General features: G+C 41.8%; 1 protein-coding gene across 1 annotated transcript; it reads right to left on the bottom strand.

Moving 5' to 3' along the window:
• Nucleotides 1-342: 342 nt before the first annotated feature.
• On the bottom strand, nt 343-18,068 carry C1S (complement C1s). The gene is made up of 12 exons (XM_007420406.4): nt 17,890-18,068; nt 17,411-17,520; nt 15,694-15,898; nt 13,252-13,429; nt 12,079-12,204; nt 9,801-10,000; nt 8,201-8,354; nt 7,232-7,347; nt 3,674-3,752; nt 2,826-2,957; nt 1,919-1,993; nt 343-1,306 (listed from the first exon to the last, which is right to left on the bottom strand). Exons 2-12 carry the CDS (start codon nt 17,428-17,430, stop codon nt 522-524), a joined length of 2,070 nt encoding a protein of 689 aa, XP_007420468.1. The 5' UTR covers nt 17,431-17,520; nt 17,890-18,068; the 3' UTR covers nt 343-521.
• Nucleotides 18,069-18,268: the final 200 nt, after the last annotated feature.

Genomic DNA, 18,268 nt, shown 5'->3' with positions numbered 1-18,268 from the left:
TGCACAACTGGCATATAGCAGCTTCCAAAAGAAAGAAAGAAAGAAAGAAAGAAAGAAAGAAAGAAAGAAAGAAAGAAAGAAAGAAAGAAAGAAAGAAAGAAAGAAAGAAAGAAAGAAAGAAAGAAAGAAAGAAAGAAAGAAAGAAAGAAAGAAAGAAAGAAAGAAAGAAAGAAAGAAAGAAAGAAAGAAAGAAAGAAAGAAAGAAAGAAAGAAAGAAAGAAAGAAAGAAAGAAAGAAAGAAAGAAAGAAAGAAAGAAAGAAAGAAAGAAAGAAAGAAAGAAGAAAATAAATGAAGCCTAATTAAAGAAAGAGAAGACAAGGCGATTAAAAACAAGAAAAATATTATCTGGCTGCTAATACTTTACTTCTTCTGAAAACAGAGGAGGTCAGGCAATTTAAAGCAACTTGCAATAATATTAGCTGCAAACTTCATTTTTTGTATGTTAGACTTCTGGACGGGTCAAAACATTGTGAGTCAGTAGATGCCTGGGGAACAGACAGTGCGCAAGGAGAGGAAACATCTACTCTTCAGGTTCTTCATACTGATTCATGACTTTTCTAATCCAATCCACATAATTTGCCACTTTAGTGTAGAGACCATAAGTGCCACATTTTGGCCCCCATGAAACCAGTCCAGCAACATAGTAGCGTGCCTCATTTTGGGGATCTTTGATAGCATATGCCCCACCACTGTCTCCCTGACAACTGTCCTGCCGGCCATCCCCAGCACAAATCATATTGTCTGTGAACACGTAAGTTAAGGTGTTGGCAGGAGGATCTGGCCTAACTTTTCGGCACATATCCATATTCACCACGGGGATCCAAGCTGCTCTGAGTCTCACCGAACGTAGAGAAGTATTGGTCCTGCCCCAGCCAGCTATGTAGCCCAAGGACCCTATCTGTGGATCGTATTCTGAAGATGCACCAGGTAGGCAAATTGGTGAAATAGTGGGACCCATCGTCAAAGGGTCTTTTAACCTTAACAGAGCAATGTCATGATCAAAGTTTGTCCTGGAGTCTGATCCACTTTTTGCCCATTTAGGATGAATGAATGAAGCCTCTACCTCCAATGGCTCAGTAGTACTCTTGGCCTTTGGACCAATATTGAGCAACCCAGCATACAGAATTGGGCTTGAAACACCGTCCAGCACATGAGCAGCAGTAAGTATCCACTGGTCGGAAATGAGGGCTCCACCAGCTCGTGGGTCATCAAAGTAGATTTGCCAAGGGAAATTTCCTTCATTAGCAAACGTGCCTCCAAAAATCCTCCCTACTTCTTCCATACGTCTACTGGGAATTCCACAAACTAAAGCAAGAACAGAAGAAAAAAAAATTAAATGTGTGTGTGTATGTTTGTGTTTGTGTATCCTTTTAGACAGAAAGCAGAATAAATATCAGAAATATGTATATTCAATTAACATGGGAGAGAAGGCAAAAACAGTGTAGGTTCTGCTCCTCTATAGGCACAGCCCAATAAACCTACAATCCAAAACAAGGGGCCTTGGCCTGTATAGAGAATATTAGGCCCAGGGATATCCAAGCAAGCTTCAGGTTCTTCCTTTGGTTCCCCTCTGGGTCATTCCTTACAGTTCAATTGTTCTTTCCAGTGTCTTAATCAGGATTCCCAAAATGATTCCTATTTTAGAACTTCTGGTAGGGTTGATGTTGGAGGAAGGTTTAAATCTTCCAAAACAAGTTAAACCAGTAAGATTCAGAGCTTGGCAGATCATTCCAATTTTAAATAATTTTGAACTGGGGAGGCAATTTATGAATTTTCTCTGGCAAAAGAGTTATCAGGGAAAATAGTGTTATTTTGAAAATTAAAGAGAAGCAACACTGTTATTTTGTAATTGCAACTTGATCATGATATCCACCTTCAGAGAAAAGCACAGAGAGTTATATAGTAGGTAGACTATACCTGGGACACAAACTGGAAGCTCCGTTTTCCCTTCTTCGTCCACCCATTTTCCACTGGCTGAACACTGATACATTTCTTTGGAAATAAAGTAATTATTTGTAAGTACAATGCTACCGTTAATGTTGATTAAGAGACCAAAATACGTATCACAAACTCCAAAACAGATTCAATTACAACTTACTGTCAACCCAACAAAGTTGTGCTAAAAAAAAAAAAGTAATAATTATAGAAGGAATTTGGTAACCCCTGGAACTGACTTACCAAATATTTTAAGCAACACTTTCACCAAAAAAAACCCCTTTTCTTTCAAAAATATTAAAGACAAAATGTATTAATAGGTATGGTATACTAACTAAACAAAGGTTAGAAAACTGGAATGTGGTGAATGAGGTGTTAGATAATACAAGGAGATAATAGAAACTCAGAGAGGAAACAACTGAAGGAATAAGCAGTTGAGTTTTAAAAAAATGAAAAAAGGGGTTCCAGGGAACAGAATGGCTGTAAGGGGCAGGTAGAAAGAGAAGATCTGCTGTGTGGAGGCTCAGGGAAAGAGTCACATAGCCTGCAGATACTTCAGGTTGCAGCCTCCATTATGTAATACACAACAGCCTAGGCTTCAGAAAGATCAGAAAGGCCAAGGGAAAGAGTGAGGAAGAGAGGAAAATTGTTAGGTTCATGATAATCTTGTTTCTTTATATCACTAAGCTTGTTGTTAAACGTGGGTGCTCCAATTTTTGACTTCCCATCTCAAACCACCTTCCCAATGACAATTTGGTGGCTCCCAAGCCTACTGAAACTTCCTACCCCAATTCTGCCCTCCTAAGGGCAGCCACTGTGAAATGAACAGAATGATGTTCTTCTTAATTCCCAGATTGGAAGTTTTCAGTGGGGGGAAGAAAGGACACACCTTTGCCCTTCAGGGTATAATAAGGTTTGTGGCACGCATAACGGATAGTGGTTTGATACTGTGTCTCCTCCAATCCTGATAGGTAAACGACATCTCCATGTTTAATGGGATCCGGCACACCACAGTCTACAGCTGCAAGGAAAAAGAAGAATGGGGTGGGGGAGGATTAGAGTGGTTCACCTTTCCGTTTTCATTTTTCTTTATGTGGCATACATTATCATCCACCCCCCATTGCATTATTTGTTTAGAATGGCCCTCCCCAGAGAAAACTTCCATATGTGAGTATTTCATGTCACATGAAGATTTTCAAACTTTACTGCATTAAATGGTTGAATCCTTGTCAACTTCCATAGTTTTTGACTTTAGAGCAGCCATCAAGGATAACACTCATGCTCTGTGATTCATTCAACATAGGTGTGAGGAAAATTATATATAGCGGGATGTTTCTTTAAAGTTTCTCTTAGGTCTGGAATACATCTACTATACTTTCACTGCTTTGGTAAGAAGCCAGGTGCTTTCCAGTTTAAAATCAGATCTGAGCAGTTGCTTGGCCTTTTGTGTGCAGTCAAAACTATGATTCTCCTGTCTATGGGCATCTGTAGGGGGGCAAATGACAAAATGTGCATCACAGTGTCACAAAACAAACCCTGCCCCTTCTGTATGTTGCGCCACAACATTATCACCTGTAAGGGATGGAGCTTGTCTTCTGACATCACAATGCATATTTTGATATTTTGATGAAGCCTCCAGATTTTGTGGACATCTCTGTTTCTGCTTCTCACCTTTTTGGTCCTTATCATCCTGAGACCATTAGAAAGCACACTAGAGGCCATGAGTAGATCACTTACGGACACATCTGTATGCAGAGTTGCTCCACTTTCCGTTGCTTTGACAGATAGAGTAAAAGGATGTTGTACTGCCTCGTGGCTGAAAGAAGAATTCAGAAATAGCAGAGCTTGTGAAGATGACAGAATTAGCAGGGATGGCAAAACTGACTTGTCTGATTAGAGAAAGAACTGGTGATTTATGGATTTGATGATTAGAAAAGATAGATTATGGAAAGAAGGAAATTATGTTGTAACCTTAGAGAGAGGGTAAAATATAAATGCATTTGTAACTGCTGTCAAGAAGACCAAAAGCCATTTCCTTATAACCTTCCCTTCCCTTCCCTTCCCTTCCCTTCCCTTCCCTTCCCTTCCCTTCCCTTCCCTTCCCTTCCCTTCCCTTCCCTTCCCTTCCCTTCCCTTCCCTTTCTCCTTTCTATTTCTTTCTTTGCACCTTTTTCACTTTTTCACTTTTCTTTACTTTCCTTACTTTTTTCTTTACTTTCCTTACTTTTTTCCTTACTTCCTTACGCTTTCAAAATTTGTATTGTTTTTATTCTTTTAAAATGTATTATTTAATAAAAATGATATATGTATAAAAAGAAATAGCAGAGCTTAATTCAGTGACTAAGAAATTTATCTCTTCTTCCTCATTCCTCTAGAGGGATCCCAGGGCCCTTCCCCCTCACACCTAGCTACAAGATAAACATGTAATGGCGACCTCATTTTTTTCTGCCATGTCTCCATGATGCAAGTTCATCTCATCCCCACCCCATACCAGAGGCAGCCTTAAATCATCCTGACTTGTCCTTGTGTTAAAGTGGTATTTTCCCCTTAAGCCCAAGCAATTCACAGCACTTCCGAGGCACGCAGGGTTTAATTCATGTTGCTATCAGAAGTGTGATCAGACAGCCATAAGAGGTGGGTCAGCACATAGGAGGTGGGTTCAGGCTGGGACAAGCAAACCCCCTCCCCTCTGGTCCCTGGGGACTCTCCTCCAGGGCCATTCTTTTTTGGGGAGCTGGAGAGTCTGGCTCTTTCAAACTGGACTCTCCCACTACCAACCATTTCCCGGGGTCTACAGATGGTAGGCTCCAGGAGAGAAAGAGCACTGAAGGCATGCTGAAAACAGCTGGAGAAGTGATCTGTGGAGTTTAGGGCTGCCTTGTCAAGCAGAAGAGGGAGAGGCACCCCCCCCCATCTCACAAAGGGCTGAGCACTGCATTAAACATACTTTCAAAACTGATTGTCAGAGCTGGCCAGTAAAACAGCAGAGACTCTGAACAGATCCCCCAGCCCCCTGCCCCAGAGCAGCTCTCCTCACTGCACTTAATCCACTGTAAAATAAGCTCTACCCATGAGGCTCTCCCACTTCACTGGGCAGCTGCCGCAGCCTGATGATCAGCAGATCTGGCAAGCTGGGGAGATACCTTTGTTGAAAGATGGCAAAGTTCACAAATCTAGACATCTGTCAAAACCATCCCCCAATCATAGCCTTACTGTAACTGGCAGATGATTTCTTGCTGTGTGGAAATGTTGAGAAAGGGGAAGGGAAGCAAAACCAGTGTTTTTACTTAAAATGTCCTGCACATCCAAAATCACCCCCCCACACACACACACACACCAGAATAGATGGTATTGAGGCAGTTTAAGGATCCCCAGTGGAGACGCAAATTTTATGCTGGTGAAGTTTTCGTCAGCTCAAGAGATGTATAGCACTTCTTTTTAGCCATGGGGAAAAGCCCTCAGGCATGACCACCATTCTTGTAGACAGTGGGTGGGAACGAGGGGAAACCACATTAAGGAGATGGGGTATGAAATAACGATGTTGGTATTTTATCCTCTCCTGAGACAAAAATGAATAAGGTTTTGGATGAAGCTTCTATTACCCTTCCTCATTCACAAAGTATTATGGTGGTAGATGACTCTCTCTCCCTGCTTGCAAGTTTCCCACCATGTGTTCTATCTATGTGTTCCCACCATGGTTTCCCACCACGTGTTTCCCCTTAACACTGGGGGAAAAACCCATTAAGGGTTGAAAGATTGAATAACTGAAACCTGTCTTTTAACTGATGATGCTAGGAATCCTCATTTCTTTGAAACTTTTTCGTATGCTTTATTCATCTTTGATTCTGCCCATGGGCATCTACAGAAGGAGGGAGGGCAAGTTGGGAGCAAATAATGCACATGTTTGATGACATCACCACACAAATGTTTCAGTTTTTGTACTTGTGTCAGAGATTCTAATGCAAGTGTGCAATTATGACAACTGTGGCATTTCTGTGATGATATCATTGCACCCACAGCATCACTTTGGTATCATCGCAATTTGTTATGGACTCTTTCTTTCTCTCTCTTATCTGTCATAAGGGCTTCCCCTGATCTTCACCAACATCAGCATCCTTGCAGGTGCTGGTGTGAGACTAGGCTGAAGCTGCCATAACCTAAAGATGAAGCAGGCACATAAGCAGAGAGGACAAAAGCCAGGAATCTTATCTATGAGATCCCTTCAGGGAGGTAGATAAGAAGGAAGCAAGTCGTTAAGGAAAATTAAGGAAAAAAACAAAGGACCTGAACCAGAAAGAGGAAGTTGGGCCTGAGCACATGACCTGAACCAGAAAGAGGAGGTTGGGCCTGAGCACATGGAGGCCCTCACCCCAATCCCATCAACTTGTCCTTTTGGGGATAAAAGGGGTCCCAAAGCCTGCCCACTCTGAGTCATCTGAGTCTTAGTCATCTGAGTCATCCAGACTTGGCGGCTTCCGTCCCTCTAGCTAGTGCCTGGCAGCCTAGTTGGGAAGGACGTGGGTAAGTGTGGATGAGCACATGTGTGTGTGTGTGTATGAGAAAGAGCAAATGTACCTTGCAACCAGTAAAGTTTTGCTGTTACTTTAAATTCACTGGGTCTCCGTGTATTACAAAGAACCTCTTGTGCCCCAGTGTTCGGTTGGAAGTGATTTGTGTGTATCCCTAATCATTTCCCCGCTGTTGACCAGGGCTGTGTGTCTGTCTGCTCCAGCCGCACCTATCTGGAAACCCAGGTAGAAAGCAAGGGGGGCTGACAAGATCCGTGTGCCTCAACAGGCTGTGAGTGTGTGAGTGAGTGATCATAAGCCAAACTTGGGAGCAGCGTGTGTAACATTCGTCTCCCTCCATTTCCCCACTTCTGGCTAGAAAGGTGTAGTGTTGGTAGGTCCATCTGGGAGATTGCTAATGGTAGTTCTGATTCTCCTGTCTTGAAATGGCAGGTGAGACTTTCATGGTCAAGTGGCTGAGCCAGGCTTCCTGCAGTTGATCTTTGGCCTGCCCATCATGAGGATGCCCTCTTGCTTTCTGGTCCTAACACATGATCAAAATGCAGAACCAACCCTTTTGCAGAACTATGGAATATCTGTTATTGTCATTCAGGAAAATAGCATGCTGTTGTTTACATGACTTTGCACAGACTATGATTATGCTCACATAACATGCTAATCCATGGTTGGCTGTTTATTACTTGAATAAATCAAGTGACACTGTAGTACCAACAGGATCCCCAGGAACCATAGGGAGAGCCTTCAATTGAAAGCACAGACTACTTACCATCACAATCTCATAGCCTTCTATGCAAGTCACCTTCACAGAATCCTTAAAGACATAATGGTCTCTTAGGGGATGCTGAACAGATTTTGAAATAACAGTCTGTGGGCAGGGCATTGCTTTGGAAAGAGAAAAGGTATCAAATCAATCACCTAATCCCATACAAACATATACACGCACAAACACAAACATATACACGCACAAACACAAATCCCCCTTTCCATCCTCCATGGTCAGAATCAGGACCAAAAAAAGTCATGAGTTTAGTGCATATTTTATCCTTTCTTCACTCAGGCCAACTGTGCCTTTTTTGCTCTAGCATTTGTCAATACGGATTATTTCACTCCACCAGGACTGCAAAGCTTTCTGCTGACACCCTCTTGCCTCCCACACTGACCCCGAAGATGCCCCCTCTTTATATAACATTGCCTATTTTTTTTTCCTTGAGATGGTTTTGTTTTATTTTTCATAACTTCATGTAAAATGGGGAAGGAACTGAAAATGAAGTAGTAATGGCAAAGGATGATAAAACACTCTGCTCTGCATGTTCAAATTCTGATGGAAAATCCATGTATTTCCTAAACAGTGCACAATAAACAGTGTGCATTTTGATTCTAGTCACTCCACTGCATTTTGCCTCTGCTTCTGGTTTTAGTGGGGCTGAGTGCTAGTTAACTACCTCAAACCAGCCAGCAACTCAAAGGTTCTTCTGCCCACAGCCAAAGAAATTCCTAGTCCCCCTAATCTATCAATTCACAATTTATCTGGGGGATTACCTAATTCACTCTAGCAAACAGAATTCTTGCAAACAGCATTCCTTTTGCTGAGAGTAACTCACCCATTGCTCTGCAAATATCATCTTTTCTGTTTGCTCCTTGAAAGCAAACCCTTGTCTTGTTACAACAATCCAGTTCTCTGCTTCAGTGCTTACTTGAATACCCCCCATGTTTTCCTCAGAAGAGATCTACTCACGGTCCCCAAAGTAGCGGATTTTCCAGCCTTTCATTTGTTCAGCGTGGTCCGTTTGGAAGAAAATGTCCACAATATTGCTTTTGGTCTTGATTTCAGAAGGCCCAGGAAATGTATTGCCACAGTAAGGACCAAAATGCTGGCCACCTGCCAAAAACTACAAAACAACCAGCAGGAGTATTGGGGAAAAGTTAAAAAAAAAAGGGGGGGAAGCATCCATAATAGCCAAAGACTGGGGCAGGCATTCAAGATGTAAAGTGACATATGTAAGCACAAGGGTCGTTGGCTGAAGAATTTAAGATACAACTGCAGAAGTGTTCAATATTAATGCAGAGCAGCAAAACCCAAATAGAAGCAGGTTACTGATGTTATTAAATACATTTAATGACATATAATGTAAGAATGTGCTAAGCATTTGTCAATCCTCCCAGAGACTGAAAGAACACAGAACTTTCAGAACAATCATCTTCCTACTCAATAACTGGATATGAAATATTGATTAACCTGGATTTGGTCCTAAAAGAAAGATTGCTATTTCAATTAGAAATGTAATGGAAGAGTATTAAGTATAAGATATCAATATTCCACTCACCTTGCTGTCCCAAGATGTCTTTAAATATTTGGTAGAGAAGAATGTTGATGGCATCGCTTCATTTCCATAATGAATCAACTATACTCCCTGGCCCAATCTGCAATTACCATCCCTGAACTCTTTATTGATTTTTTAAATCAAATAAAGAGGGGCACCAAACAACAGTTTTCTTTCCTATTTTCTTTTCCCTGATTAAGTATTAGCACAGAATGCAAGAAAAACAGACCTTAATATAAAAATAGAACACCACTGATAAACTTCTTACTGAACAACTAGATATGAAATACTGCTTAGATCTTTCTTTTTTTTCTAAAATGCCTGAAAACTTCTATTTTTTTCCTGGTATTTTTAAGCTGAGTATTACTGAAATATAGATATTATATTTGAGCTAGATTTGAAAAAATCCATTATTCACTGAATTTGGAAAGGAGAAATCTGAGACTTTGCTGGAATTAACTAAACATGTAGGAGGGAGAGCTTCAGCTGTGGTTCTCTCAAAGTGTGATGCTTTTTAGCTGATTTTGCTACTAGTTATTAGAGTACTTATTTGATTTCGCTACAATCTATTTGCTTTTGAACAGAGGTCCAGAGATGATATTTTTAGCATCATAAATGAAAACTGTCTGTATTTACAGAAGAGCATTAAAGAGTCCAGAAGAAAAATGAACAGGAGAAGAAAGGGAATTTCTAAGGCAACAGAAGCAAATCTTTCCAACAAGGTCAGGTGTACACAAGTGTCTTTCTGTTGCACATTTTGAAGTTCAGTCCACTTACTGCATACAGACCTCCTTGTTCCCTTTTAGTTTTACTGAGCAGGAGAGCAAAGGAAGAGTTGTATGTCAGGACCAAATTCATTATGTTCCTGCCCAACAATGTTACAATGCACACATTCTGGGACTTGAATGGATTGTGAAAGTCAGATCGGCCACTCATTTTCATAGGGAATAGAGTTAAAATACAATCCAAGGAGGAGGAGCATACATACATTTAGAAGCGATCACGGCCACTTACTCTCAAGGTATCTGGGCAATTTCCTTCTGAGTCGCTTGGCTCGACATCGAAGTCCTTCTGCCCAATGTTCAGGACCACCTGGTATCCTGGCTCCAGGATGACACGATAATCACAGCGCGAGTTCTCAGGATACGGCCTGGGATAGTTGGGGCTGGTGATTTCCCCAGACAGCTCAGTAAACACATTCCCACTGCAGTTGACTAGAGTTTAGAAGAAAGGTGAGGGCAAAGAGAACAGCAATAACGTTAACAGATGTTCGTGATTACTATTCGGCTGTCCATGTGGTTCAAAGGCCTACTAGCAGGCAGGCTGAGGTTTTGGGTAACATGAAAGGGATGCAGTTATATTTTTACCACCACATATTTTACATGTGCTATTTGAGGTTTCGGCATTTAAAGCTCTTGGGCTTTTTCTAGTCAAGGCACTGTCTCAGGAAAACTGGAGATGGTTTATCAGAAGAGAATATTTTCTGATATTAACTTCCTTGGTTAACTTTGTATTTCCTGCAACTTCCCATCTCACTCATTTCTGAAAGAGGCTCACAAGACAATGACCCGTACAAATTCAGAAATTATTTTTTTTTCCTTAAAAAAAAATTAACTCTTGTCTAAGTTTTAAGGAAAACCTTTTCAGCAAATCCTGCGTGTGTGTGTGTGTGTGTATCTTAATACAGCAATAAATGTCCATGTAAAATTTCTAAATGGGAAGTGTCTTAGAAGTTCAGGTCTACCATGGGAACAGGCACCTGTCCTAACTGATATATGGACCCTCATATGCATCAGGGCATGCTCTAGATTTGGTATTCTGTTCAAGTGAACATGGTGATCTGAGACTGAAGGAGCTCTTATGAGCTTTAAGTTGGATGCTGATAGGAATGTTTCCAGAGTTGGAGGACCAATTAAAAGGTCCATCTCAGACATTTCATGGATCCAAACTGTTTCCTGAATGCACTTGGGAATTTTCCTGCTCTTCTATCAGTGACACTCTTGGTCCCACACGGCTGCTCAATTCCCTTCTTTAATGGAGAGCAAAACTGATGAAGCAGAAGGGAAGTCATCTTGAGTACAAATGGATGAAAACTCAGGAAGCTGAGGTCAGCAGTGGCCCATTCTGAAAATGCTGCAGCATATTTTGTAGATAAAGTTACTTGGTTCTACCACAGTTTGATAGAAACTGTATTGGGGCAGAGTGTAAGGATGTAAATTTGCATATCCTTGATTTTTAAAACCTAAACAGCTTGCGGCCTAACAGAGTCATTGTAGTGAGATGGGTAGCCATATAGTTCTCTCTCTCTCTCTCTCTCTCATCTATTATCTATCTATCTATCTATCTATCTATCTATCTATCTATCTATCTATCTATCTATCATCTACCAAATCTGAAAGCCCACCTATCTCTATATGAGGGTGTTTGGAAATTAGGGTCAGCAAAAGATGCCTTCTTCAACTTTCTGTGGTCTGTTTGCCAGGCTCACAGGAGAAAGCCTCTTATGTTGGTCTGGTAGTAAAACCATCCCCTTAGGAGTTGTGGTTAATCCTATACTTTATATTTTTAGGAAACTTTCCTATGCAGCCAGCTCTTTTCATTTTAAATTAACAGCAATTTTAATTAATTTTTCAGATTTTAACTCTTTATGCTTTTATTGTTAGCCTTCCCCTTAAGTGCCCTATGGGCAGAAAAGCAGATACAAATCAAATCAAAATTGATACCTATTCTTAATCATAATGATGACAAAACTACAAAATGTGCATTGTGATGTCAACAGCACAAGCCTTATCCTTCTCTACTCACATATGTAAGAAGCAGAGTGGTTCTAGTTACAGAGAGGGACCGGTTATTTGAGGGACCGCTTGCCCGGCCAATTTGATCTTGCAGGGTTGGCGCTTTCTGGGTACCTTTGATTAAACAATGTCATCTATCAGGACCCCAGAAGCACACCTTCTCTGTAGCAGCACCTGCCATCTGGAATGAGGTTCCTGCCGAGATCCAGATGGCCCCCACTCTGCTATTGTTTAGAAAAGCCATGAAGCCCTGGCTTTTGGCAAGGGAGAGGGAGACCCCTCCCACTTCATTCCATCTAGTCTGTTATGCTTGCCATCTTTTATCTTCTATTGATTTTATTGTGATTTCTTTGATTGTTATGAGCTGCCATAATCGTTGGGAGTCAGGCGGTATACAAGTTTAAGATATTATTATTATTAACATCACAATGTACATTTTGTCACTCACTCCATCCCCTGCAGATGCCAATGAAAATCTATCAGTCAATCAATCATACCTCCACATGTCTTCATATCCTCATGCAAGAAATATTCAGGAGGACAAGAGCAAAAGTAACCACCAATATAGTTATTGCAGTAATGGCTACAGGCCTCTTCCACGAAGTCTGTGCACTCATTCACATCTGTAAGAAAGGAAAAGAGATGTAGAAAAATCCTCAGTGGAACAGGAGCAAAGATGGCAGAGATGATGACATAATTTACCACTCCAAGGCACAAGCTTCTCTTGGATCTTTACCAGCCTGTCTTGGTCTCCTGGGGAATCACAGTAGTGCATTTCCCAAATCCAGAGCCCTCATTTACAGAAAAATTAGGTGGTACAACCCCAGATGGTACCACCCTATCACACACACACACACAGACACATTATTTATCTTCCTGGTTTTTCTAGTAGTTAGCAGCATTTCAGACTCCATTATACTAAATCAAATGTCTCTATTTTTACATGAGCAGTTGGATGGGATAGGGAGGAGGACTAGAAAAGGCAGCTGGTCATTTATCCAGGATATGAGGACAGGGGTACTAAGAAGCTTCTTGGTTTATGAGCCTGTGGGTACTTTCATCGTCAGTCTGCAATGCCCTGCAAATGAAAGATGGCTTTTCTCTAGAAATCTTCATGTTATCAAGTCCAACAGAGACTAGCTCTGCTTTAAAACATGGTTGGTTTAATCAGTTTGATTGATGAAACAGTGATAGGCCACTTTATCACTAACCAACTCCCATTCTCACTTGTCATCTAGGGACACCACTGAGAGAAAGCTGGGATCCTTTCTGCATCCCACCTCTAGGGACCTATCAGATCATATGCAACAAAAGAACATTTCTGGCCACTCCTAATTTGTAACCTGGATAAATCATGGTAATAACTACATGAGCCTATGAACCAGATATACTTTCCAAAGACTTACATGTTGTGGTGGGGGGAGGGGGGAGTTGGGGAAAGTAATATTTGGCTTGTTTAAAAAACCATCCACATGAGAAATGCTTTGAAAATACTGCTCTTTTGCAACATAATCACGAACAGATCTGACCTCTTGAATGGCGTGGAGAGTTTTGGTTCCTCTTTCAAAGGAATCAGACATGGTGCCTTTTTAAAAATTATTATTTTTGGTGGCTACCTCTTCTCAAGGCACACACGTTTACCTGCTCAGAAGAGCCGGCCAAGGGCTTACCCACTGCAATGTAATAGGCAGCAAATCCAGTGTATCTCTCCTCATTGGAAAAGTCAGACTGAAAGAGGACAGTCAAGCTATTGTAGGGCACGTGAAGTTCGTCCAGGATGGGCGAGCCTGGCGTACGCCTCGTTTTCTGCCCACAGAACTGGCCTTCCACCTGCTCACCAGACAGGACCTGGAAGGATCAGATGAACAAGATTGGGGCTTATGTTTAACTATATTTCTATCCAGAACATTGTATCCTTCATACTTCCATGTCAGCCCTTCAAGGTAGACCAGCTTAGGAAACAGACTCCACACGATTGACTGGAAGTACATGTGACTGATGTAGGATCTAGTAACAGAACCACGAAAGCCTGGCTGAGTTTTCCTTTCCCTCCCTCTTATACCCAACAGAGTCAAGGCAGAGTCATTTTAAGTTTTTCCCCCCTGTTCTGGGCTTCAAACATGTTCTTCTACAGTAATGCTGTTGCAGAGACTGTCCCAGGTCATCTCTGTGATTCGTGGCAGCCACCCTTTCCAGCTCTCCCTCAATGCTCTATTGCCAGGATGCAAAAGGTGTAGCCCATCAACTCCCCTTTTCTGGCCCTCAGAGCAGGTAGAGCCAAAAACGTTGCCCCTTTTTTGTATGCTTTGAGGAGGTTTAAGGTAAAAATTGCCTTTCTGGACCTCATTTACCATGACTTCAAAGCGGCTCATTTACACCAAACGTATCAGTCATCTGAATGATGTGAATATCATCCAGCAAATATCTTCCATCAGTATTTGTCCCTTCTTCCCCTATTATCTTCATATTGTCCAAAGCTTAATTTTCTCAGAAAATGGCTGCCTTTGTAGAATCATTGAAGCAAAGGCCTCTGCTCCTAACCCACAGGGATATCCAAATGATGAAACAGGCACTGTGACATCACAACACAAGCTCCACTCATTCTTACTTGCATCATGAGATTGCCTACAAGTTCATAAGGGGTAGAATTTGTGTTGCAACATTAGAACACACAATTCATCACTTGCTTCCACTTCCCCATGCCTGTGGATAGAAATGCATTCAAAGGTCCAGGCATTTCAGAAGCTGCTCCTTTCCTGAAGGCTGGGACAGATGTCCAGGAATTACTTCATGCCTTCAGTTTATCGTTCAATCACTCTTCCCCTCTACCCCCTTCAGATGTGCGCTACACTATGCCAGCATAGTGATAACAGCGGTACTGGATGGTTTCTCACCATTTTTCTGACATTTATTTTAAAAGTTCTTGCTATCTAAGGATAGCAGCAGATACTAAGATCTTATATTACTACCCCTCATTCTTCATTGATTGTAGGGAAACTAAGATGGCAGTTGGAGACCCATCAAATAAGGATTCGTGTCTCCTGCTGCTGCCACTAAGTACAGTAATGAAAAAAGGAGTGAGATGTTGGCTGGGCCACAGAGAAAAATATTATAGCCTTAAAAAAAAAAAAAAAAAGCAATTAGGAGCAAAATAATGTGAATAGGGCTGAGGGGGAGCACAAGCAGGCCCTCCTTGAGGGATGAGGCCGCTCCTGCTAGGAGGCGAAACGCAGAAGGCTTTTGGTCAGGGGGAGCTGTGCAAAGGCTGGACCGGCGTCCAGATACTGTAATGCTGGGGTGAGGAACAAGAAGCCAAAAGTAGAGTGTGACAAGATGAGAAGCTTGGGGGTGAATGTCCTGTCCTGGGAATATTGTGAATTAGGTAAGCTCACTAGTCTGGAAGGGTTCTGCCCAGTTTGGGTTGTGTGCCAAGTATGAGCATAGCCAGAGAAGAACAACCTGGCATGAGGATTCATGTCCTGGAAACTTTCTATTTGAGATTCATGTACTTAATTGGTATCTATACTTATATTATTATTACGTTAATGTTGGTCGCATAGCCAGCCAGTTGTTTAGACTGGATTTGGCATCTTTATCCACCTATCGAATCCTTTCCAAGGACCTGGGATAGGCAGATGTTGTTGTCTGATGGTGTTAAAGGTATTGTCGCAGGATGTAAGCTGTTCCAAGTAAAGCTGCCTTTTGCAATCATTGCAGGATGTCAACTGAATAATAATAATAATAATAATAATAATAATTATTATTATTATTATTATTATTATTATTATTATTATTTTAAGGTGTTAAGTGTTTATCAGAAATCTCTATGCGTTTCCATTAGGGGAATTATACAGGAGCAGGCAAAATAAAAATTCATAGCTAATATTTTTAAAAAACTAGTACTTAATTCATTATTTGTAGCACAGATGTGATCTAGATATTCAGTTCTCTTTAAACCATCATTATCCTTAACCTTTTGCACAACACCAGAGCAGATTTATATCTTGCACGAAATAGTTTCCTGCTGTGTGTCTCAGCAGCACAGCCTGGCAAACCTCAGCCTGCACACATCTCCACTCTCCAGTTCCCAACAGAGGGATGTGTCTCTGTACCTTCACAAAGTCATACTGGCAGTTTTGAGATGGCTCTATATCCAGGTGGGTGAAATAGAGATGAATGCCATAACCAGGAGGAACTTCTACTTTCCAAGATTCCAGAGCATCATTGGGATATGCTTGAGGATAATTTGGAGACAGGATTTCTCCATACATGGACGTTGCCTCAGTACAAGAGAGGAGGAGGAAGGCAATGAAGCTCCTAAAAGAGGAAAGATCAATATTGGGCAGGGCTGCCAAACTCACACTCAGCCCCTGGACAAAATGTCTACTGGGGTCCTCTAGCTTTCTCTCCCTCCTTTCATCCCAGGTGCTAGGAAAGAAGGCCCCCTTTTCTTTTTTTCTCAACCCCAAAACAGAGAAAAAAGATTCCAACACCTGGTCCTTCCTTCTTCCCCATTCACCCCCTACTGGAATGCAAACAAACAGATCCCCTTCCCTTCCCTTCCCTTCCCTTCCCTTCCCTTCCCTTCCCTTCCCTTCCCTTCCCTTCCCTTCCCTTCCCTTCCCTTCCCTTTCCTTTCCCAAAACATTTTACAGAGCTCACTGGGTAGAATAATGCTTTACTGTGCAGTATGCCTGGCAAGTAGTGTTTAAAAAGAGAAAAAGAAAAAGAAAATCAAGAAGAGATCTCTTTGGCCCTTTGTCTCCACTGCCAAGCAAGTTGGTCTTCTACCCCAGTGTTTCTCAACCTTGGCAACTTTAAAATGTGTGGACTTCAACTCCCAGAATTCTGGGAGTTGAAGTCCACACATCTTAAAATTGCTGAGGTTGAGAAACACTATTCTACCCAACACCTGCAAGGTGGTGACAGTGTCATTTTTAAAAAGGTTCTACAGAAAAGACATTGGAAATGAAACATGAAGCAGAATCAAGCTGAATTGGTCTCTGTCAGCATCTTTGAATCCATATGGTGAAGGGTGTGTGTGTGCCTGGTGGCATTCTGGACCAAGAAAGGTAGCAGTTGTGACTGAAGCTTCACTCTTACAGTGCATCACAACCACATCTCTGGACACCACCTCACCTCTGTTAAAAGCACAGGCACTTAGAAGCAACTGCCATTATGATGTATTTGGGAGATGCTCCAGCTTGGACATCCTGGATTTTAGCCAGATGTCCAGAGTTAACAACACCCCATTGTTTAAGCCCTAGCTAGTTCAGCTCAAATGCGTGTGTGGTAAGACACACACATGTGCAATCTGAAGGCATAGGCAGCCTCCCCAAAAACCATAGTGGAGAAGGCAAGAGAGGAACGTTCTTGCACTCTCCTTCTCAGTGCAAAAACCAAAGAACCAACCATGAGGAGGAATCTGCTGCTTGCCTTGAGTACAGAACAGGAATGACCCTACAAATGGCTCACCCACAGAAAGCCACAGGAGGCTGCACACATCCCATACACTAAAGGCAGAAACAGTCGCATTCACTTGGTTTGGAGCCCCCAAAGGATAATAGAGTCTTTCTGGACCTTTCTATTGACCCAGATGAGATAGAGATGCCAAGAAAGTCACACTATTAAGTGAGGGGGTGCAGCAGAGATCCTACACGCGAGATTAGAGTAGCTGGGAGCCCCGGCAAGATGCAGTTACCCAAGTGGGTTGTGGGCCATCTCCTGCCACCCCCACCTTGTTCTGGAAGTAGTCTTCCAGCAAAGGAAGTGTCTACCGAGAGTCCCAAGTTATTTGTTCAACATTTTTCTGTGCATTCAGTAACTTACCATATCTGTAAAAGCACCATCCTTATTCCTTCAGCAAAGCCACGGGGATCATTAGATTTAGGAGAACACAATGCCCTGCTCAATGGGATGTTTCCTCCCCTGAAGTGTGCCTGGTGGGTGAACAGAATAATCAAGTGAAAATACAGCTCTCAAAGAATGGAACTAGCGTGAATTCATTGTCCACTTATTATTTCTTACCTTCATCTAGCAAGTAAAACCATGTCCTATAGGCAGTTGTATTTGATAAGGTGCACGCGTGTGCACAATGTAACAGGAGACTCCCCAGAGCCATAGATGCCGTAAAACTACTTCTGACTTTCTAAAAAAGTATCACCCCACCTCCAAACAGCAGGATCTCTTGGAAAAAGCATCACCTGCCTTCCTAATGTAAACCTAGAGCAGATCTTTGCCAGGGAACTTAATCCAAATCCAAATACTCAGGATACCTATTTCTAAAAAAGAACTTGAGAGCAATTTACCTTTAACTCCTTGTCTCTGCAGCTGTATCTCTCTCTCTGTTTGCCTCTTCTGCTTCTCTACCAGCACAGAGCAACATTTCTAATCAGGAACAATGGAACTTCGTTGCAGAATTCTGTCTCCCTCTGCTGTTCAAAAGTTGTATCCTTCATTTCTCACAGCCCTAAATAATTCACCCCAAAGAAAAACTTGTTCAAATAATTCAGTTGCACAAGTCCTATTTTTGCTAGCTCTAGATCAACGAAAGAGGGAAGGCTAATTTTTTTTTCCAAGAAAATCAGGTGACTTCTGTGAAGAGACTGGGTGAGGAAATTCCAAGTTCCCGTTTGAAAACAAAGTTACAGTATTACGCAATTACAGAGCCTGATTGCTTTTGCAAGC

Source organism: Python bivittatus, unplaced genomic scaffold (genome assembly GCF_059951505.1).
Source record: "Python bivittatus isolate LINGU-HERP-01145 unplaced genomic scaffold, Pbiv_v1 ctg000270_np1212, whole genome shotgun sequence".
NCBI classification, from domain to species: Eukaryota; Metazoa; Chordata; class Lepidosauria; order Squamata; family Pythonidae; genus Python; species Python bivittatus.
This window is presented reverse-complemented; position numbering and strand designations above follow the sequence as displayed.